Raw genomic sequence first — 24,153 nt, 5'->3', positions numbered from 1 at the left:
ATCAATGGATTGGTGCTTTCTGGAAGCGTACACAGATGTCAAATGTCACCTTTCAACTTTAATTAGACCATGAAAAATTCCTCAAACCTCTGTTATCCATACATACCCGAAAGGGTGATGTGAGTATGATCCCCGAAGTTCTGACCAGTTCACACCATGCTAATGTGCAGTAGATAGACAAGATTTTGTAGGACTCAGGTGATGACTACCAGCTATCTGATTTAAACATAACACGACACCGTAATGAGAATGATCTTATTACAATACTGAGGAAGACTCAACCCTTTGGGAATGGCATGCGGGCATACCCTCCCTGGCATTTATAATAATTAAGTGGCAAATGGGTTTATACCACCGCCATTGAAGTGGAAGTGAGTCATAAAGTGGGTGAGGGGGGTGAAGGTTCTGAGAGTGTTGAAGAATGTGTGGAAAGAGAGATCATTACCTGGGTGGGCAAAAATGGGTATGTTTAAAGGTATAGTAGTCCTAACAATATTATACAAAGAAATACTTTGTGAAACAAGGGTTTGCATGTAGCATTTATGTATCTGAAGAAAGTATATAAATAGGTTGAAAGAGATGCTCTGTGGAAGAAGAAAAGCTATTAGGAGCAGAGGAACATTTATTCAGTAAGGAAGGCATATGTGTGAGTAGGATGAGAAGAGAGTGAGTGGTTCCAGGTGAAGGTGGGTCTGCAGCAGGGGTACATAATGTCACCATGACTTTTTTGTTCTTATTGTAAAGGGTGGTGAAGGAGGTTAATCCTATGGTTCCTAGCAAAGAGGTTTGTCTACAGTTTGTCTGGGTTAAGGGGGGTCTTGGAAGGTGAGGCAGTTACTGTTTGGCAGATTCAAGAGATACATGGCACAAGTTGGTTTCTGAGTTTGGAGAAAGTGTATGAAAGGAGAAAATTTAGAGTAAATGTGAATGAAAAGCAAGGTTATCAGGTTTAGCACTGAAAAGACAGGTTAGTTGGGGTGTGAGTTTGAATGGAGAAAATATGAAGGAAATTGGTTGTGGGTATGCAGCAAATGGAACCATGGGTCCTGTACTGAGTCACAGGGTGGGCAAAGGTGCAAAGGTCCTGAGTGCAATGATGAATGCATGGAAAAAGAGGTTGTTATATGGGAGGGTAAAGATAGGCAGATTAAAGATATAGCAATCCCGACAGTGTCATATTGATGAGAGGCTTGGGCTCAAGATGAGAATGTATGGAGTAGGGTAAATGTATTGGAAATAAAATGTTTGAGGGTATTTTGTGGTGTGAGGAGAGATGATCATGTAAGAAATGAGAGCATAGGAAGAAGTATGGTAATAAGAAGAGTATGGGTAAGCTAAAATGGTATGGACACATGGAGAAAGAATGAGTGAGGAGAGGTTGACAAAGAGGATGTATGTCTTGGTGTGGAGGGGACAAGAAGTGGGAGACTGAATGGTACATGGAAAGACAGTTAAGAATGTTTTCAATGTTCAGGTCTTGAACATTCACAAGGATGTAAGGTGTATATGGGAGAGAGTGTATTGGAGCAATGTGTTATACGAAGGGAGACATGCTGTCACTGAACTGAACTAGGGCTTTGTAAAGTAGTCAGGGAAAACCAAGGAATGGTTTACAGGACCTGGTTGTGGATGGGGGCTGTGGTTTTGGTATATTATATACAACTTGAGATTGGATGTTAAGGAAAGAGGCCATTTCTTCTTATCCTAGTGCTACCTTACTATTGTGGGAAACAGCAAACAAGTATGAAAATTATTATTTTTCTCCATGTGAATCAACACTAATTTTCTTCGGGAGTCCTGAGTTGTCTTAAAAAAAAAAAATACTGTTAAGTCTAACTTTTCTTACTCCCATGGCATTTGTTGGTAAAAAGATTTGGCTGGTGACCGGGCAAACTAGGCTCCCCCTGTACTAATTTCCAACTCAAATTATGTCATTTGGCTTACATAACCCTCCATGTAAAGAGATCTACAATCCACCTTCATAAACAATGCTAAATGGAGGTTCAACTTCTTTCCATTCACAAGCGCTTCCAAGACATGATTGGGAGTATCAGCTTCTGGGTCACCTATACTACCACGAAAGTACATATCGAGATCAACATACAAAACACCCTAACCGGGAAGCTTGTGATTCCCTAGATCTTGTGCTGCAGCTCAAAAATCTTGGAGCTAATTTCTGGCCTATAACCCTCCTAAGCAGTCACCAAGTATAGAGACATATACAAGGATATAGATGAACAAACATCTACCTTACAGGGGAGGAAAAAAAGTAATCTATGGTTGTTTACAATTAAAGAACCATGAGTCCTCACAAAAAATAAAAAAATCCCAAAAGCAACATAATTTGCAGTGATAAAAGCACTGCAGATGAACCCTGCCTAAAACAAAAAGAAAGTGACTTTCTGAACATTACCAATGTTATGCTATAACATGTACAATTATGAAGAAAAAATGTACGACAAGAGCAATGAATGAAAATCTTCCATGACTGTTAATGGACAGCAAACCAGTACCCCATCCACTCACAACCGTAAGGCTCCACATCTGTACACTGATAGTTATGGGACTTACCCCAAAGGATGGAGAACAAAAATTTTATAGCTACATTCCATTTAACCCGAGAGAATGAACACTAAAGCTATACTTCTCCCCTGATGGGACACTGAAGCCTGTGAAATTTCAAATAAAAACAAAGCTTTAAACTTTCTTGACCATGGATGAATTGTGGCCAGCCCAACTGAAAGCCAAGGTTCCTGTTCAGCCATACCAAATAAAACCAAAGCTCCAGTAAGGTTCTGTACAGAGCAACTCCCATAAAGAATCATAAGGATTCTCTTTGGGTGCACATCCTCTGTGACAGTTACCTTAACTATATCACAACACTTGCAAAGGTATGGGAACACTATAAGGCCTCAGGGTCTGCCTGTGCTTCACCCAAGATGGCACAGAATAATCAGTTAATCTTTATGGAAGCATATATACCAGGAAAGTACCCTTATATATGATTACAATTTTCTTTCCAACCTAAAGACTTCATGTTTTTCAAATTGTTTGAAAAAAATTTATTCAACCTTACAATTGCAAATATATTACATGACAATGAAAAAAAAAATCCTTTCAGAAGTATACTTTGTCCACTACTTTCACTCTAAATACGTTCAAGTTTTACATTTGTGTCAGCACAATGCAATACATGTTGCTGGAGTAGGGCCTAAGAAACCACTATAAATCTTTTATCGTACCTACACAGAAATAATAAATCATTATTATCCTTACGTTTTATATCAAAAAAGAAATCTATTCTTGTCATAATCCATGTGATTCATTGATAATTTTTCATAACAACAGGACTATAAAACTCTGAAATTATCAGCTGCATCAGTCAGACACGTTTGTCAGGGCCTGGCAGGTCTATTTGTGCTGCAAAACCTTATCCTGCTTCATCTTGGTCAACTTTCAATGCTGGTTGAGTCTGTGTCCATTAAATCACTCCAAAGAGCTGAAGACAGATTATCACCATCAAATAATTCACGATCATCTTCCACACGATGCTTTAAATCTTGCTTAAAGCCACTCGATTTCCTTCCTTAAAAAGTCACGAAAATGTTCTCTCATTGGCACTGCCAGAGGATGAATGACTGTTGGGAAAAATTATCACACTGCCACCTCAGCTACTACCCAGGTTTGGTGGCCTTGAAATTGAGGTGTGAAATATGATGCTTAAGTATCTGTCTACTGGCATTACTCAGCTTAAGTAATCATCCATCTGGAGATATTATAGGGTAAACAGAGGAAGCTGTCCAAGGAAACCATACTGGCAAGAACTAAATGTTTGAACTGGGTGAACTAATAATAAGAACAGTGATACCGTCCCCATGCATGCAAAAGATATGGCAAATTCCTAATGTTAGACCATCAATTTATGGGCTCATATACACAGTGCCCATGCTACAACACAACACAGCATAATAAAAGAGCAGGTATGCACCAGGTATATAACAAATTACAAGGTAGGCAGACAAGTCAACAATTAAAAAAGGCCTATGGCAGAGGTGGATAGTAAAGTTTTCTGTTGGATGCCCAATTGGAAATACTTGTCTACAATTGTAGGCCATGTAGCCTACAGTCATTGCCTGGAAGCCTCAACTAATATGATATCTAGTCTTACATTTGTTGTTCTAATGTGTAGCATGGACAAAGATGCTCATCTGTCACCATCGACTGACTTTTTCATCTGTCCAGTTTTAGGATGGAGAGTCTGTTCACAAAAGTAGAACAAAACATAAGCAATTTTTGTCCAGCTCTCCAATTCTACAAAATTATAGTCCTGAAGTGAAGCATACATTTATAATGCTGACACTTAATTTGAACTGCTCTGTCAACCTTTTGCTGCAACAGTCCTAATATCTAAAGTACTCTGGTGCTGTAAGTGGCATACTCTTAAATATTCTAAAAAATGCCTTCGAAAGTTTGTGTTATGATTAGCACAATTTTATAAAGAAAATAATATATAACTTATTTAAAAGAAACATTGTTTATGTCTGCTACAAGCCCTTTAATTTATGCTACTCTGCTGCCAGGCATATGAGGTACTGCAGTAGTACTCTCAAGCATATGTATGGAGAAATGTGGTATTTCTGGAAGTGTTTTTGTCATAAACAAATATGATTACTAAGGCTTTTCATCACAAAAATCTATTTTCTTGCACAAGTGCTACAGCTTCAAAAATTATTGTATAAACTGAGGGTGAAGATCAGGTCTAGGCCTCCTTGACGTCCCTGGACAAACTAACAAGTGTATGGAAAATATTCAGGGTGTATATTCAGGGTGTAGGTATCAATTAAGAATGAGAAAAGTTTAAATTCATATTTCTTGATTACAGCATTCAGTTGCCTGAGCCATCTCGGATTATATAAAGAAGAAAATCTAGCATTACAATCTCCAAGTTATGCCAAGAAAATATTTCATATCTTTATCACAGTCCAGCACTTTCACTTGCTTAAATCAAAGCTTCTTGGATGTTGTTTTGAGGACTATGGGCTAAAGTATTTTTAACTCTCCCATTGATAAACAGCATAGAAAGTACAAATAAAAATGAACAAAATCAGGCCATAGTTGACATACCACCTGTATGTATCACACTACCAGTAATGGGTTGTTTTGTAAGCAGTATTTTATTTGTATAAAACACAATTCTGCTTATGAAATGAAAGTATTCATAAGAACTTGAGTAATGTCTGTAAAGACAGCAGCCATGCACACTGATTTCATTCATCCTTTAATAATGCAACTCTTATAAAACCTGATTTTTATTTGTACACTTAATAACACTGCAGGCTGGATTATATCTTGTGATAGGCCGAGTCTGGCCTTGGAGCCATAGCTTACCCACCCCCACCACCACTTTAGAAAACCCAGACATCTTATCTATCTAAACCTCCAAAAATTACAATATCAAATGAAAAAAAATTATAAAGCATAGTCTTATTTTAAAGGACAAAATAGTGGAATGAAATAAAAAAAAGTAGTGTTGTTCACTATACCAGTAAAATGAACTCGGGAGCATCTAGCTAGTCAGCTGGCCAATTATACCCTACAACTAGATCAAATTACTTGCAATCTGTATGACTAAAGACAATCAAAAGAAAAGGATACAGATGTGACATCTCAACAAAAGCAAAAGTCACAAAGAAAACTACTGCAATCAGATGAAAATCAGAAGCTAAAGTCAACAGTAGCACACAGCAACTGTGTAAACAAGTGCATGATGCAAACTGGATGCTGGGGCAACACTTACAGCTCACTCTCAACTACATCCCAGGTCAAAGCTATTTTGCTGTATGGTTAGTGGTCTTGGTTAATAATAAACATTAGTCAGCCTAAAATACATCATGATAGTCAAAGAGGGTGAATTCCATGTAGATACACCCCAGGTATAGGGTTAAATGGTGTTGAAAGCCCCCCTCCCTCTCCCAAGTAACTCTCTGACAGTCTAATATCTTCAGCATTAGAATAAGCTCAGTTTAGGCCCCTACAATCTTTCCAATATCCTTGCTACTACTATTCATGTAAGACTAACTTTTATTGAGATACAACTCACTCTTAGGATGATAAAGTTTTAATAAAAACTATTTTCACTTAAAAGTTATATACTCACACTTTAAAAACTACCAAACACCTACTATAGTTTCACTACTTCATTTTAACTACCAGTTCATATTATAGTGGTAATAAAAACGGTACAAAGCCTCAACACTAAATATGATGAAATGAATTTACGAAGGAATAATTTATGTTTAATTAATGAACTTAGAAAACTGTGAAAAGAAGTAATAAAAGTACAATAAGAGAAGACTAATAAAGTACATAACCAAACTGAAAGACACATACACATGAACACCTGACACACAATTACCATAAACAAATACTGTATTTATGATCCAAAGAATATCAGTTTTGCCAGAGTGCTCCCACTATTTTCGAGTTAGTCAGTAATATGTTAAACTTAGCAACATACCCTGACAAAGCAAAGCAGCTGGCCCAGGGCCAAAATATTACTTATACAGAAAGTTTCCATTATGGTTGTGAGGTTACCAAACCTAAATGTCTCTCCCATAGAGCTGGATCAAACATGATTTTAGTGCAATGCACAAATTTATGAGAATTGTGTGATGGCCTGCAGACAAGCATACTGATCAATCCTCACAGGGTAGACCTCCACTTTCCCCTTAACAAACCTAAATTGTCAGCAATCTATCCATGCATAATGACCAGCATGAGAATCAAGACACCTGTACATCATCCAGCTACAATACTGACAAATCAAAACACATAATCAAACTTTAAACTCATTCCCTAAAATAAAGAGACAGACAGACATACAGCATTTTCATCATGTAAAAAATTTTCCTACATCTTTAAGCTGCTGATTATTCATGAAATCATCAAACGATCTGATGCACAAACAAAACACTCAAAATACAGGTTGTAGTAATCTCTACATACTTTCACATCCCTTGCTACGATCATTCTTTTTTGCATACTGATTAACTTTAACTTCTATCTATCTTTCTATATCTCTGACCCCCATTCTCTCTGGGAACTCCTATCAAGGGGTGGCCATGGCAAAAGAGTCTTCACTTATAAGTGAAGACTCTTCATATAAAGAACTTGCATCTCATAATCCTTGCTTACCTTGTAAATGGTGATCCTTACAAAGTTCCCCAGCATCTGAACTTTCAGTGTCTCCAAATACTCATCAAAATTAGTGCTTCCCTCAAAAATACTTCCTTAATATAATTTTTACCAATCTCTGGGCTCCTTGTATATCAACTTCAACTCATTAAATGAACTGTCTCTTCAAACTTTCTGAACAATTATTTGTATAGAAGTCCTCATAGATAAATCTGAATCATTTATCAAAAAAAATTACCATTTCATCATGAAAAATATCATTGAATTACAGTCTAATAATGATGAACCTCCACATATCAAGACATGAAGAGCTCAAAGACACAATGTCTTATCAAAATCCTTAAACCCCCACAAAATGTTTAAGTATATACCACATCAAATGAAATAAAAAGCAACTTAATCTAAGCTCAGTTCTGGGGCAGAAACGAAGTACGTACTTGAAGGAAAACAAGTATCTCATAAAAAGTGACTGACCTTCTGCTGTTGGTGATGAGAGAGAATGTTGTGCGACGCAGGAGTTGCTTGAAGATTGTGGCCAGGAAGGCCACGTGCTGCTGTGCCACCATCCCATGCTTCTAGGCTCACCTGAGGAGAAATGACTGTCTTACACATCAAAAACTAAATTACAAGTATCATACAAACAATAATCATTTGTGAGGTAAGGTATTCACTCAACCAAGCATCACGCACTGAAAGAAATTTTGTAAGTTATTATATATCTTACCTATACCACCTCATCATATATTCAAATGAGGGTAATGCATGCATAGTCCTATCTATCTACTATTCATTTCTCTGATCCCCATTCCCTTCGGAAACTCCCATCATGCCCGTCCTTACATACCTCCCTTGCATACACCATGCCATGCATTCTTCCTGTTTCCCTCCCGTGTTCCTCCACCCTATTTGCCCATGCCACATACAGTCTCCATACAGTCTCCCTGTAAACTCACAGTCTTGCATTCTTTCCACATCTACATCTTTCTACATCTATTTAAATAGTTTTTCATACTTGTTTATCACTTCACGTGAAAGTGAGGTAGCATCAGGTCTTGTTCATTCACATCCATTCTCTAGCTGTCATGTATAATGCAATGAAACTGGAGCCCCCAAGCCACAAGCAGGCCTTACAAACTTTTACATGGTTTCCCCTGACTGCTTCATATGCCCTTGATCAGCCTACTGACAGCACATCAACCCTCACATAACATCTACCTCATCATAAGCAAGCCTCACACCTTCCTGCATGTTCAGGCCCCTAACACTTACAACCTCTTTCACACCATCCTTCCACCTCCTCCACAGTTCCCCTTTTCCCTTATTCTTTTCACTTTTGTCATGTGTACAAGAGACTCTTACTTATCCTCTCTGTATGTCCAAACCATTTTAACACACCCTCTTCAGCTGTCTCACACATCTCCCTCTTCCTACCAAATCTCTCTCTTACCCAATCATTTCTTTAATTATCAACTCTCTTCACACCTCATATTGACCTCAAACATCTAATTTCCAGCACATCCCCCATTCAGTTCTTCTTTTATCCAGTGTCCATGCCTTACATCCATACAACACAATTGGGGCTATTATGCAATCAAACATAAAGATGGTGACCTCTTATTTCTACACACTCCTCAATGAACCTTGGACCTTAGTCACTTCACCAACGCTAAGGTTCGGCACCCCTTTCTGAAAGGGCCCTGGTGTTATCCAGGACCCTTTTTCCAGGTTTCCTAGAGCTTTAAAGCTGTGCTAAACTTATTAGCTGGGAAAGGATGGATTCCTTTGGAGTAAAAAGAGCTTTGCCAAAACAGTATTCTCTTTCATCAACTGACAATGATACAGCCACCCTAAAGGTAACAATTTACTTGTGAAGTAACATTGCCCTGGCAGAGTCTTGTAACACCTATATGACAAATAAACAATTTCAACAATGAAGGAACACTCAGAATGGTACATGAAGTAGTAAAATAGGCACTTCTCTGAGAAGATAAGGTAATGATTATGGATATTTCAATTATAAAGTAATTTTGTTGTTTTCTTTACTTTTATTGATATTTCCTCTGAAATAAAAAAAATGTTTCTTAATATTTTGATAAACCCGAAACTGCTTCCCCCACGAATTTGAGATGTTTAACTGGTAAGAGATTAATAGAAAAATCAGGAAAATCCCTCTCTTTCTGGGTTAAAGACAAGACATAAAGATAAGTGCCTTTAAGTAAAGAAATAGTCCATGAAAATCATGCCTGCTGGGGTGAACAGGATTGTGGAGCTAGCTGATGATATTGGAGGCATGGGATAAAGGACCCTAGTGCAAGAGAGGAAGCAGATCTCAACATTTACAGTGAGGAAGTGAATGCAGTGGACCTGAAGGAGCTTGATATGTCAAGCTACAATGATGAAGAGGAAAGGAATGTAATGGTTTAGAAGCTAAGGTTGATGCTGCAAGTGTTAAATCGCGTCATGCAGTTGGCAAGGCAACTTGGTGATGCAGTGTTTCAAGGTGATCCTTTCATGGGAAGAAGCATAAAATTCAAAAGAAAGAAGTTCAGTGGGCCCCTCAAGAGGAGGATAATGCAGTCCTCAATCCTTGGTCCCATCACCCACTACTTCTATCTCAAACATCTTATTCTGTACAAGACTTCAGTTCCTAACATTTGACAGCTGCCAATGACCCTGACATCACCGAGGAGGCTGAGGTAAAGCCTGACATCATTAAGGAGCCCAAGTGTGTGAAGCAACCTGAAAAATTGGAGGATCATAAATATCTGCTGGAAATTGTGCATGACCACACTTTTCACTTTTATCACACATGATTTATTCTGCCTGCAAATCATAGCTTGTTGGAATATTTATGACATATACAGCATGTTCATTTTTACAATAATTTTCCCAGTTACTAACCCTACCCTTACATTCCACAACTGTGCATATGCCACCCAGCATAGAGGTCAAGAGGTAAATGTACCACTTCTGCAGAAGGAAAGCAGAAGCATCTCATCCAGGCGGCATTGCTAGGGCGAGTGAGACAGCCTCTCTTTGCAGTATAACTGGCTGGCTGCTTTGTCAGGGTATATAGGCCTAGTACACTTTATCAGGGTTGAAATACTGCCATCATAATGAACAGTAGTATCAATTTGTCATTCAACTGTGGTGCTTTGTACATCTTTTTCATGTCTTTATAGAATAAATATGTTGCTTTTGAAAGATATCATACTGCTTTTTAACCTTGAAGTATTCATCACAGGGCTTAGGTACGTCTTTCAAGGCCCACTTACCCTACCTAGCTATATGTCTAATGCCTATTCCAACTGGAACTCCCTCAAAGGGGTGACCACAGCAACAGAGTTTCCATAACTAAAGAACTCCAGTGCTACTTCTTGGCCTCAAGTGCCTTACCCTTAACAGGCCACTGGCAAAGGGCAAGTCTTGCACAGTGGTTGCAGAGGTTCCTATCTAATGTTCCTAATGACTACTTCTATCTAATGCTCTTACCTACTGCTTCTACCTAATGTTTCTACCAAATAATTTGCCTAAATGTTCTTACCTACTGTTTCTACCTAATGCTCATACCATTTTGCCAAAAGGCAGGGCTAGCGCATAGTGCTTACAGCAGGAAAATCTAGAGTTACGAAGAATGAGCTGCATGAATTAACCATCGTCAAGTGTTACATATGACAAGGAGAGATTGTATGTTTGTGGACAGAATGCCAGTAGTCCACATGTTAGTGAGACAGAAAGAAAAGACCGCTACCTGGGTCATAGGAGTTCAACTTGACAACGAATAAAGTGCTTGCTCACTAAACAGATGTCACTAACCCTCCTGATATCCAGGTGGGTAGTACTAGTAATATTCCTCCCTGGTCGTTGGCTGCCTACCAACTACTATCCACTAACCCTAACTTCTTTTTCCCATGGGTCTAAGTACCTTCCTAACAGCAGTTTTACCAAACACAAGGTCTTCCAGGTATATAATCTGTTATAATGTCCAAATGGTCTTCTGTAAATGAATATATGCATACTTCCTGCCCCTATAAGTCCCTTCCATTTTCTATACGGCTCCCACAGCATTCAAGAAGTCAGCCAAATCCACCAGGAAGAACCACGTCATAAAGTGTTGAGATAATGAGTGTGTTCATGTGAGGAGAGTGTGAGCTAACTGAGCAGTAATTGTTTAGAGTCTTCACTGTGAAAGCTGCTTTGTGGAAATCAACAGTCTTGAAAAATGATGAATCAGAGTTTGCAGTGCTGTATGGATGGGTGATATCTACAGCATAAGTGAGAAAGTGTAACCTGTGTATGTATGTTGGGTGGAGGGGATTTCAGAAGAGTGTATGTCTGGTGGAGTGATGTTAAAGACTGGGTTGGGGGCAACTATTTAATGCTTGTTGGGATATTTCGGTGAGTACACATTTTATTAGTGTTCTGCTTGCTGGGGACAGGGGTAAGCTATTTCAATTTGGGAGTTAGAGATTAACTATGAGAGGGATCAAGTGCTCTTGCAGATAGAAATGAGTGCCATGCATGCTGAAGTGGGATTGTATTAGTGCTGAGTGTTTTTGGTTGCTAAGCAATTCATTATTCTGAATGCAGGATGCTAAAGGCTTTTTTTTGTCGAAATTTGTTAGTGTTCTAAAGGGGTTCAGTTTGTATGTTGCTTTTGAGTTGATGTTTGTGGTTTGGGTATGTATGTTGCTTTTGCATTGATGTTTGTGGTGTGGGTATGTATGTTGCTTTTGTGTTGATGTTTGTGGTGTGGGTATGTATGATGCTTTTGTGTTGATGTTTGTGGTGTGGGTATGTATGTTGCTTTTGTGTTGATGTTTGTGGTGTGGGTATGTATGTTGCTTCTGTGCTGATGTTTGTGGTGTAGGTGTGTATGTTGCTTCTGTGTTGATGTTTGTGGTGTGGGTATGTATGTTGCTTTTGTAATGATGTTTGTGGTATGGGTATTGAATGTCATGAGTATATTGAATGTGACAGCCAGAATAGCTGGTGTTTAGCTTTGCGAGAGTGATCATCAAATCAAAAAGATTGTGGGTGGAGATTGGATTTGTGTTTCTCTGGAATTAAAAGGGTAATTGAAGATGTCTGTGGAGATGCAAACGTTTTGTTCTGAATGAGCCACCTTTCCCATTGTGTAATGTAGTGCTGCATGTTTATTGCTGCTACTGTGAAATTAGGGCGTTGAGACGTGACAGTGAGGTTCTCTCCATATGGGAGGACCTTCATACTGTGGTTTGCTGGAAGTTATGGAGGAAGGTCATTCAGGGAGAGACTGAAGTGGGTTGAGGAAAGAACTGCTCATTGTAGAGCTTATGGGTGTTCAGAGGTGAATCCTTTGCAAGTGACTTACATGGTAGCCAGCCATAAAGATGGCCATAACTTTGTCATTGTTGTGGAGGGCAGTGTCAAGTATCTCTTATGTAAGGATGTGTTGGGAACAATGTTAAATGCTTTGTTGATGACTACTGCCACTCATATCACATAGGATGAGGGGTTGTGGTTGATTAAAGTATCCATTGTGTGAGGTCTGAGTGTAGTAAGGTGGTGGAGTGATTGAGCCATGATGTGTTGGTGACAATGGGGTAATTTGCTTGATTCTTTTGTGGATCAGTTTTTTGGAGTTTAGACACTGAAGACAAAAGTATTAAAAGGGCAGTACGAGGAGTGGGTGTTGGGTGGTTTGGAGGGTTTTATGAATGATATTATGTTGGCAAGTCTCCACATGGAAGGGATGGCATTTTGCAACGAGCAGTAGTTGAAAATGTCTGTAAGTGCTTGGATTACAAATGGGCCAAAGTGTCTCATGTGAAACTTTGATAAACTGAGAGGGCCTGTCACAGAAGTTTTAAGGTTTTAATTTTGTTGCTTGTATCACTGGGAATGAAGTGGGGGGTGAGCAGTTGTTTCTGGATCCTACCTAGATAGATTTTGTGTTGAGAGGTGCATCTTCACAAAAGATATTATCAGACTTTGCCTGCATGGGGTTATAACGCAAGTGAAAAGTCATCTCTAAAGAAAGCCTCTGGAAACAGGTCCTGGAGTAATAGTAAATAAAAAATAAATCCTAACAAAAATACTGAGGGGAGGCTGAGTTCTGATCTCAATATTTCCAAGGAATATCTCATGCTCACAGGACAGACAGCAGAGAGAAAAACGATATAATCTCATCACAACCATCCTCCCATTTACTGAAAATTCCCAGAATGTGATTCTTCAGCTCCATCACAAATGCAACACAATGAATCTTTTCACCCTTTACTGAAAAAATTGAACACTAACAAACTGTAACACTCTGCCAAAAATCTACAAGACTGGGGAATCCATGGATACCTCTCTCTTACTCTCCTGTTTGAAATGCCACTGAGATATTCTTATCAGTATTTCAATAGAAAAATAAATTCAGTGTGTGAAAAAACATAATAGTACGATACTGTTTGGGAAATCACAAAACATATATGACTGAGCATTCTTTTCCTTCTCAAACCTGCTTTCGATCTACATACAAAAAGAAATATATAATTCAGTCATACTTTCTGACAGCCTCATTTATATCAATTACCTGCTGGTGATAACCAACAACTACAAAACAACTTTGTTTCTAACTGCAGTCTACTTCATAGCACATTTTTAATCTTAAAATCCCAACAAAGAAGACGTACATGAGAATGCAGACTGGAATGATCAACACCATCAGTACCGGTACTTGAAAGGGTAGACTGTAACATGTTTGAGAAATTAACGCCCAAGTCATCTTCCAATACTTCAGCGGAGTCCTCAGTTTCTACCTAAAATAAAGAAAACATCATAAACATTGGGACATTTATATACATGTATATGGACTATCAAAATGCATATATTTTTGTGTGTTTTTCAGTGAGTAATTACCAATATTTACAGTTAAAGAAAGGAAATTTTACATCCATGAGGCCCTATCTCTCGAACTTTCTTTATCACACATTTTCAATATCTTTAAACTATCTGCATTCACAGTTCCTTTGCATAGCTCATTCCATCCACCAAACATTTCTTTACTATTTATTTCTTTACTTCACATCTTTTAAAACTTTACTGGGTTTCTTTCTATGAGCTTCAGCTGATCTTCTCTAAACTAATTTCAAAGAGCTGTTTACTCCTGACATTCTCAGTTTCATCCAAACATATAGATTACAATTGTCTTCCAACTGCCTTCCTTCTTTTATTAGAGGCAAATCTTCTGGTACTGTCTGCTTCCCGTTAAGCAGTTCCTATATTCCAGGCAACATCTCATCACCCTCAGACGTACCTTCTCCACTGATCTATGTTTTTACTTCAACTGGGAAAACCAAAACTGAGAAACATATTCATTGCAAATGAAAGAAGAATGGGTGGATGTGCTGTAAATCAAATGCTGAGGAGAATAAGCTGCAATAGGCAGTCTGATTGTGTGCGGAATGACAGTGTCAAAGGGAGGCAAGGTTAACAGTATAGTGGTTGGGGCCTACACTTAGAGCTTATACATAGGGCTGGCCATGTTTATAAACATAATCTGTGACCTGTTTTCATAAAATTGTAAAAATCCAAAATCCACCCATGGGTGGTCCCATGAATTATTGACTTTGATATTTTACCAGTACAGTATTTCAGTACTTGTTCATTAACTTAACTGCTTCTCTTGCCTTAGCTAAGTAGCATCAGATACAAATGAACTAATGGCCTTTTTAAAGACATACATTCTCTAGATGTCTAGTTCTACCATCCAATGACAGGCCCCAAAGACGACTTCATGGTTTACCTTAACCACTTTATATGCAGTGGATCAGCCCAAGGTCAACAGGTTGCATCCTTTAACATACTGATCTCATCCAGTCTATCCTATGCACACCATTCACCCTCCTCAATTTTCAGGCTTTGATACGCTAAAGCCTTCTTCACTCTATCCTTCCATCAAGTTTTTGGTCTCTCCCTCCCACCTTCCTCCCTTCTCTACTGATATGGACTCTCCCTTCTTCCTTCCTTCCCCCTCTACTTACACAGTCTCTCCCTCCCACCCATTTTCTGACCCCCCCCAACCTTCCTCCTCTCTCCTTTGACATGGTCTCTCCCTCTCCTCTTTTGACACACTTTCTCCCTCCCTCCTTCCTTCCCTCTCTTCTAACAAGGTCCCTCCCTCCTATCTCCCCCCCAATCCATATGTCCAAACCCTCCAGCACACTATGGACAGCTCTCTCACAATCAGACTGCAATTACTGCCACATCTCTCTTTTACACTGTCATTCCTTACATAATCATCCTGCCTTATGCCATACATTATCCTCAGACATTTCATTTCTTACAAGGTCATCCTCTTCCTTTCTTTCCATTCAAGGCCCAAGTCTCACATTCATACAACACTGTTGGGACGAAACTAACTTTAAACATAGAGTATCCATCGTTCTCCTAACAGACATGATGTGTCCTTCCACTCAATCATCCATAATGGCTCATTCCAGCCCCCATGGTTCCATCCATTGTCATGTCCACTCTCAGGTACCTAAGCTCCCCACTTCCTCCATCTTCTCCTAATCAAACTTCCAACTATCCTGTCTTATCTCCCTGCTGAACCTCATTTCCTTATTGCTGTTCACATTAACTGTCACCTTTCTCCTTCCATACTCTCCTAAACTATGCCACCATCTTCTGGAGTTTATCCATGGAGTCTGCCATCAGAGCTTTGTGGTCTGCAAACAGCAACTGATTCACCTATCCCACCCCTCCCTTTTTATGTTGAAGGCTCCAGTCACAAACAAAAGTCTAAATAAAGGCTGGGCCTTAACTGAAATACATATAGAGAGAATTATAAAATAGAAAAAGGAAAGTATTAACGAATTTTTGAGAAAGTGAAAAATCTGTCTTCTGAAATGTGCCAGGTCATAATTATTTGGAAAGACACGAAAGGGTAGAGAGTTCCAAAGCTTTGACATGTAGGGAAAAAAGCAGGTTTCAAAACAGCTCACCCTTGAGTTGCTGATGGCCACGCAATAATCATGTGACACAGCAGCTTACTGAGTATTGCAAGGTCTAACTAGTGGTGTGGGCATACAAGCAGCCAGCTCTCAAGAGCAAAAAACCAAAGTAATACCTATGGAAGAGGGAAAGTGAACCAACATTGCAGCGTAGGGCAAGGGGGTTAAGTCTGGAAGTTGACCTAGGACAGTTTATAAGGCAGACTGCTTTTGACTCAACTCTGTCAAGTCAGGATACAGAGCTAGAACCACCCCAAATGTAAGAGCAGTACTCCATACGAGGATGAATCAATCCCTTGTACAAACTGAGCAACTGTCCAGAAGAGAAGAAGCTTTGACATCTAAACAGGACACCCAGTTTCTTAGAGGCTGACTAAAATATTCCTGTACTGTGGGGTTTCCAAGAAAGAGTGGATGTTACAGTAATGCAAAATATGTTCACTGAGTCAAGAGGTGGAATTACAGAACCTTCGAAGGACAGACACGAGTTATGAGGAGTTCTGAATAAAGAGATGGGAAGAAACTGGGCTTTGGAGGCATTAAACTTAACAAGATTTTGTGTACCCCACTGAGATATCCTGTCCAAGACTGAGTTTATTGAAGAGACTGTATCAAGATGAGAAGCAGATCGAGTGAGAGAGGCAGATGCACAATTGAAGGATGTGGATGAATACAGTATTGAGTCGTCAGCATATGAGTGCATTGGATTATTTGTAGAGGAGAGGAAATCGTTGAAAAAAGGAGAAGAAATGTAGGGGACAGGTCAGAACCTTGAGGGACACGCTACTGATCCAGAGTTAGATCAGCCATGCAGAAAGCTAGATAAGAAGGAGGAAAGCCAAAACAGGGGAGCTTAGAGATGAGACCCCGATGCCACACCCTGTCAAATGCCTTAGATATGTCAAGGGCAACTACACATGACTCCCCAAAATCTTTCAGGGATGATGACAGGACGTACGTAAGATACGAAAGAATAGCATCAGTGGATCCTGGTGATCGGAGGGAAGACTGTGATTTTCAAGATGTTTAAGGATATGAGAGCTAAGGAGGGATTCAAAGACTTTGGAAATGGTAGATGTCAAAGCAATAGGACAGTAATTAGAGGAGTCAGAACAATCACACTTCTTAGGGATGAGATGTATCAATGCATGCTTCCAAGAAGGAAAAATTTTGTTTTTTAAACAGAAATGGAACAGACAAGCAAGCAAAGGTACAAGTTCAGAGGCACATCCCTGACATTCTGCAAATCTGTCCCTCAGCCTCAGCCTAGCAATCATGTTTTTACCTCCCTCACCACCAACTCCAATTATTTCATTTACTTGTATTAACCCCAGGATCCCTTTCTGAAACAATCCTAATGTTATCCCAGGACCCCTTTTCCAGGTGCTTCAACAGCCCAAAGGTGCACTACACTCAGAGTCATGGACAGGAAATACTCCTTTGAAATGAGTTCTTTGAGAATATTGTACTCAATTTCATCAGGTGATGATGACACAGCCTTGCCATAGGTAACTTTTCACTTACAGCATAACCTCAAGTAGGTGGAGTCTGATAACAACCTCCTCCAAAATCACATAAAAACCACGGTGACATATCACACCCTTGATGGTAACAAATCTTCACCAAGAACTGTTTACCCTCCTCCCTTCCTACTTGTGCACATGCTTTATTCTCTCAATAAAAAAACTCCACACTGCATTTAGTAACTTTCAATTTCTATTCATTCATCTGTCAACCCTATCTTAAGTGTGTTTCAGATCCACTGATGACTAATTCACTTTCTTTCTCTGCATGTTTCAGCCTAATTATTCAATGGAAACACCTGATCCACATATCTATCCCTCCTGATACCACAATGCTCCTCCCTAAACAGATGTTCTGTACAGGCCATCACCCTCTCAATCACCAATTTTCCATGCACCTTAACGACTATATTCAAAAGACTTATACTCTGTAATTCAAGCATTCACTTTTGTCCCATTTGCCTTTAGAAAGGAGCACAATACAAGCATTCTCACACTCCTCAAGCACCTCATCTAGGGCCATACAAACAATGAATTGCCTGACTAACCAATCAACAGTGCTGTCACCCCTTTACCTATTAACGGTAAAACTGTCTCAGAATTGGCACAAGTGGAAGTAGAGCTTTAGGTATTACAAATGAATTGCAATAAACTCATATGGAGAATGAAGAAATATCAAAAGTGGATGCCATCAACATGCATTCATCTTGATAAATTTGTGACCCAGTATGGGTATACTTTATTTCAAATTTCAAAACTCATATTTATCAATGTTTATTGCAACATTCTGCTGCAACAAAATACGCTAATATTTGCTTAAGAATTTGTTCTGTGTTTCAGTTATCTGCAATGAGAGAAAGATCACCTATGACAAGGCTATATCACTGTAGATAAACAGAAAGGAACACAGGCCTGTTAAAGACTTTCTTGCTCTAAATGGGTCCATTATTTCCATGTTCCTTGTGAAGGGCAGCCTTAAAGCTCTATGAGCTCCATAGAAGGAGCTCTGGAGTTTTATAACAATAATAGTGACAGTAATAATAATTTGAGCTAACAAAGATATATTTTTTCTTTTATATACCATGAAACTACACACTTATTTCACTAAAGAACTCTGTTAACCAGAAAATTTCTGGTTTCATATAATCTCAATAACTAGAACTACAGTGTATGAATTAATCTACGCTGGAAATCTAGTTCCTATTGCTACAGAATAAAAAGGAATTGCTGGGTTTAATATGAAATATCATGTGTAAGGATCCTGAAAATATGCAAAACTAGAATAATTTTTATGTAAAATAACTCTGAGCTGAGGAAACACCACAACTCATTGACAACAACTATTTTCAGATATTCAGTGCTCTCAGCATGGTAATTTTCAATGAGTAAAAAGAATTCTATAAACTTTTTGTTTTACCATCAAAAAAAAAAAGTAACAGACACATTAATATAGCAACATGTTACATGCACAGTAAGCTTATTAGATGAGAATAAACATTCAAGCCAAAAAAGGGTCTTGGTGTTACCCACGAACCACTTTTGAGAGGCTCCTACATTCAAAGCCTGTACTACTTCCAGTAGAAGGGAAATAATGGACTCCTTTGGAAAAATGAATTCTTTGATAAGACTGTACTCCCAATGAAAGCCTTCCCAAAAGTGACTTTTCACTTGTGGTGTAACACCTCCATTGTTCATACACATCTACAGTCATTATTCATATAAATCTACACACATTACTGGGAGGGCTAGTGATGGCTGAGTAGCGCGCCAGCATTTCAGTGGTTGTCAAGTTGCACTCCTCTGACCCAGATAGCTATCTTATTCTTTCTGCTTCACCCACACATGGACTGCTGGCATTCTGTCCACAAACATACTATCTCTCCTTATCACACATAACACTTGACAACTCTTAACTCACATAACTCATTCTCTATAAATTTAGATTTTCTTGCAGTGACCACTATGTGCTATTACTGCCTTTTGAGAAAATGGTAGGAGCAATAGACAAAAGTAGTAGGTAGGAACATTAAGCATCAGCATAACAAAGAAACATCAGGTAGAAGTGATAGGTAGGAACATTATGCAAAAGCATTAGGTAGAAATAGTAGGTTGGAATGTTAGGCAGTAGAAGTCACTAGGAACATTAGGAAGCCCTTGGAAACACTGCATTACAGTTGCCTCTGCCCGTGGCCGGTCTGTTAAGGGTGAGGCATTAAAGGCTAAGACAAAGCCTGTATTATCCTCCACAGCATTTTGATGGTTACAGACCAAATGAAAAATCACTGGCAAAGAATTAAGAAACACTGGGTTGCCAGTCATTCCTTCCTAACACTACTCCACTATATACCATGCCCAACATTTTTAAATCCCCAGACTGTATACAGCACATTGCAGTTAACTGCCAGAGGTGTCCTATACTGTATACAGAACATTAACAGTCAATGGGTTATTACGTGTGTGGCCAACTGATAAACTAATGTTGTAGAAAAATTGGAAACAATCAAATATATAAATATATAAACAATATGATAAAGAATTCCAGTTACATAAATGGATGTGCTCAATACCTTGGCGTCTTCTCCTTTCTTTGGATCATGCAAAAAAGGTTCACCATCATAACTGGACGGGGCTGAGTGCATCGGGGCATCATAATTATCACTATAACCAAGATCCTGTTCTATTTTGATGTTAGGCAAAGGCGGATGATCCATAACTTCCACTGCTCCTGCATCACTTCTAATCTAAAGATAAAAATAGAATTGCTAAGCAATCGCAAAGCTTCAATTGTATCATAAGCATATATACAACTCATCTAATCACTTTTTATCCGAAAACAGTGGAAATAAAACAATTATACAAGAATTCAAAAGGGTACATTCACATAGAAAGTTTTGACTTAGAAGTCAACTCAAAAAGGCCACAGAGGAAGATACCAATGAAAACGTCTTGCTTTCTCCTTGAAATTGTCCTATTTACACAAATTACAGCATGGCCAAACCTTCAAATACTCTACAGCTGTGCTCTTCGAAGAGTTCAAAAATGCACAGCAATTATAACATAGGTCCAATGAAGACACATACCACCCCCCCCCTTGACCAACTCCTACATGACTCAAAAAATGTCTTTAAATAGTTTCTGGTAGGACTGTGAAATCTTTCTACCATTTTTGAGACATATACCTTACCCTACCTTCTGCTGAGGAATTCAGGTAAATGCAGTGTTAGCTTAGTTAACATACTTTAAATAAACCACCTCTAAATATAAAAGAAGTGCTGCCTGTGAAAGGTCTGTACTGAAGCAAAAGGATAATTGCTTAATGGCTGGAGTCTTCACCTGCTGATATTGTCAGAAGAAAGATGTTAAGGTCTTGAAGTACTGGTGACATGGCAGAGCTTCACTTTGTCTTGAAGCAGTGGAGGTGCTCAGTGGGAAGTTTTTTGTCTGCTTCACTGTTCCCTGTTCCTTCTCATGGAACTACCTGTGTGGACACAGATATTCAAGACCCCTCTCGATTTTCAGGCTAAAGGAAGGAGTCTGCTTCTTGTAAAACTTCAATTGCTTTCTGAACAAGAGAGAAGACTTCACTCATCTTCTTCACTGTTAATTTACAATCAGAAACAGGTTCTCCTCTAATTCCTTAGCATGCAGTTCTCCCTGATGGGAGTCAATCCTATTACATGTCATCCATCCCCTCACCTTGCACCTGCTCTGCAAGTACAATGATCATAGCTGCAAGATTTAGGGTGCTGGGTAAACCTCTTAAGTTATGTGCATACTCCTTCCACTGTTGAGTCCTTGCACCATTCAGCATAGAATTCCTCACTTCATTCCAGCATCTGGTGATGTCAATGACATCCTTGATATTGAACTTCTTTCAGAAGTCACTTGTGGCAGGTTTGTTCAGTCCATCAGTGGCATGCAAGAAATATGCAAACTTACACTTCAGATGCATTATATCCTCAATGTAACAGATTAACTGGAGGAATCGCTGTCCATTATTGCAAATTGTTCATTAAATCAATTTTCTTTATACATTCATCATTGTCATTAAATAACTGACAAATATACAGTGTGTGTGGAAGGCGAGAACATTATCTCGGAAAGCAAAAATGGGTATGTTTGAAGGAATAGTGGTTCCAACAATGTTATATGGTTGTGAGGTGTGGGTTATATAGATAGGGTTTTTCTATAAGTCCACGGAGAACATGAAACACGATAAGTTCCCAAGTGCACTTTTGTGTAACAATCACATCATCAGGGGAGACACAAGAGAGATATATAAGTCATTCTCTCCTTGTGTCCAAACCATTTCAACATGCCCTCTTCTGCTCTCTCAACCACACTCTTTTTATTTCCACACATCTCTCTTACCCTTTCATCACTTACTCTATCAAACCACCTCACACCACATATTGTCCTCAAACATTTCATATCCAACACATCCACTCTCCTCTGCACAACCCTATCTATAGCCCATGCCTCGGAACCATATAACATCCACTGCTAAGTCCACTCCCAGATATCTAAAACACTTCACTTCCCCCAGTTTTTCTCCATTCAAACTTACCTCCAAATTAACTTGCCACTCAACCCTACTGAACCTAATAACCTTGCTCTTATTCACACTTACTCTCAACTTTCTTCTTTCACACACTTTACCAGACTCAGTCACCAACTTCTGGAGTTTCTCATCCGAATCAGCCACCAACGCTGTATCATCATCAGTGAACAACAACAACTCACTTCCCAAGCCCTCTCATCCACAACAGACTGTATACTTGCCCCTCTCTCCAAAACTCCAGCATTCACCTCCCTAACAACCCCTTCATAAACAAACAACCATAGAGACATCATGCACCTCTGCCACAAACCGACATTCACTGAGAACCAATCACCTTCCTCTCTTCCTACTCGCACACGTCTTACATCCTTGGTAAAAACTTTTCACTGCTTCTAGCAACTTACCTCCCAAACCATATTAACTTAATACCTTCCACAAAGCATCTCTAACAACCCTATCATATGCCTTCTCCAGATCCATAAATGCTACATACAAATCCATCTGTTTTTCTAAGTATTTCTCACATACATTCTTTAAAGCATACACCTGATCCACACATCCTCTATCACTTCTGAAACCACACTGCTCTTCCTCAATCTAATGCTCTGTACATCCCCTTATCCTCTCAAACAATGCTCTCTCATGTAATTTCCCAGGAATACTCAATAAACTTATGCCTCTGTAATTTGAACGCTCACCTTTATCCCCTTTGCCTTTGTACAATGGCACTATGCATGCATTCCACCAATCCTCAGGAACTTCACATGATCCATATATACAATGAATGTCCTTTCCAAGCAATAAATAACACAGTCACCGCCTTTTTTAACAAATTCCACTCCAATAACATCCAAACCCACCGCCTTGCCAGCTTTCATCTTCCGCAAAGCTTTCACGACCTCTTCTCTATTTACCTAACCATTCTCCCTGACCCTCTCACATTATCACTGGGGATAGAGGAGAAAGATACTTCCCACGTATTCCTTGCATGTTGTAGAAGGCGACTAAAAGGGGAGGGAGCGGAAGGCTGAAAATCCTCCCTTCTACGGGTATCATTTCAGCCACTGCTCTCATAAGCTGTCTACATGCATCTCAGTTCCTATAACCTGGACCTGTGGCATGCAAATGGCTGCTGCTTCAAACAGTTTTTATGTGACTCTGGCTACATGAGGAATGATCCGTGATAACACCTTCTATCTCCCCTGAACAGCAATGGTTTCAAATTCTCTTGCTTCTTTATTCATTAAATGATTTGATTCCTTTTTGGAATCAAATGAACAACCACTTGAGGAGTTTTCATTAATTTCTCATCCATTTTTTTTCTTTCACCTTTCACTTTTCATCAAAGATGGCCACAACTTGGAGATTTTTTCACCCATGTCACGCTGGCTACAGTAGAAAAACATAAGCATTCCGGCATGAATAGTATCAACAGCATAGTTACTCCCCCTTAAAAGGAACTAAACTACAATGCCATCCATTCCAACTGCTTATCCACACTTCATCTTATGCAAGGCTTTCAGTAACTCCTTTGTTTTTCAACATATCATTTGCCATGATCGTCTCACTCTGCATGCTAACTTGTCCCAAACACACCACATCAACCACAATGACACCTTACACATTCAGCAGTCCTTCAAAATGCTTACTTTATCTCTTTTCCTTATCTCATTTGCCTACCCCCACTTCCCTATCTGCTTTTCTCACTGTCTCTAAAGTTCACTGATACTTTCTTACCTCATCTCCCACAGCAAAGAGTCTCCACTTATCTATGCCCTTACATGCCTCCCTTGCTAACACCATTGCACCCATTCGTCCTTCTGTACATTCATATCCATATTCTACTAACTCTCCTTTACATACCTAGCTTGTATCAAAAATTTTCTTGTAT

The 24,153-nt window shown here is 39.1% G+C and overlaps 1 protein-coding gene across 3 annotated transcripts in view; it reads right to left on the bottom strand.

Moving 5' to 3' along the window:
• Positions 1–24,153, bottom strand: part of LOC139751451 (uncharacterized) — a 59,953-nt gene that overhangs the window by 25,675 nt on the left and 10,125 nt on the right. For all 3 annotated transcript variants that reach the window (XM_071666868.1, XM_071666869.1, XM_071666867.1), the window contains exons 4-6: positions 20,269–20,442; positions 13,857–13,982; positions 7,669–7,779 (exon numbers count right to left, since the gene is read on the bottom strand). In XM_071666868.1, coding sequence (XP_071522969.1) covers positions 7,669–7,779; positions 13,857–13,982; positions 20,269–20,442 — 411 coding nt within the window. The remainder of the gene's footprint in view (positions 1–7,668; positions 7,780–13,856; positions 13,983–20,268; positions 20,443–24,153) is intronic.

The sequence above is a fragment of the Panulirus ornatus genome, chromosome 11, assembly GCF_036320965.1.
Source record: "Panulirus ornatus isolate Po-2019 chromosome 11, ASM3632096v1, whole genome shotgun sequence".
Taxonomy (NCBI): Eukaryota; Metazoa; Arthropoda; class Malacostraca; order Decapoda; family Palinuridae; genus Panulirus; species Panulirus ornatus.
This window is presented reverse-complemented; position numbering and strand designations above follow the sequence as displayed.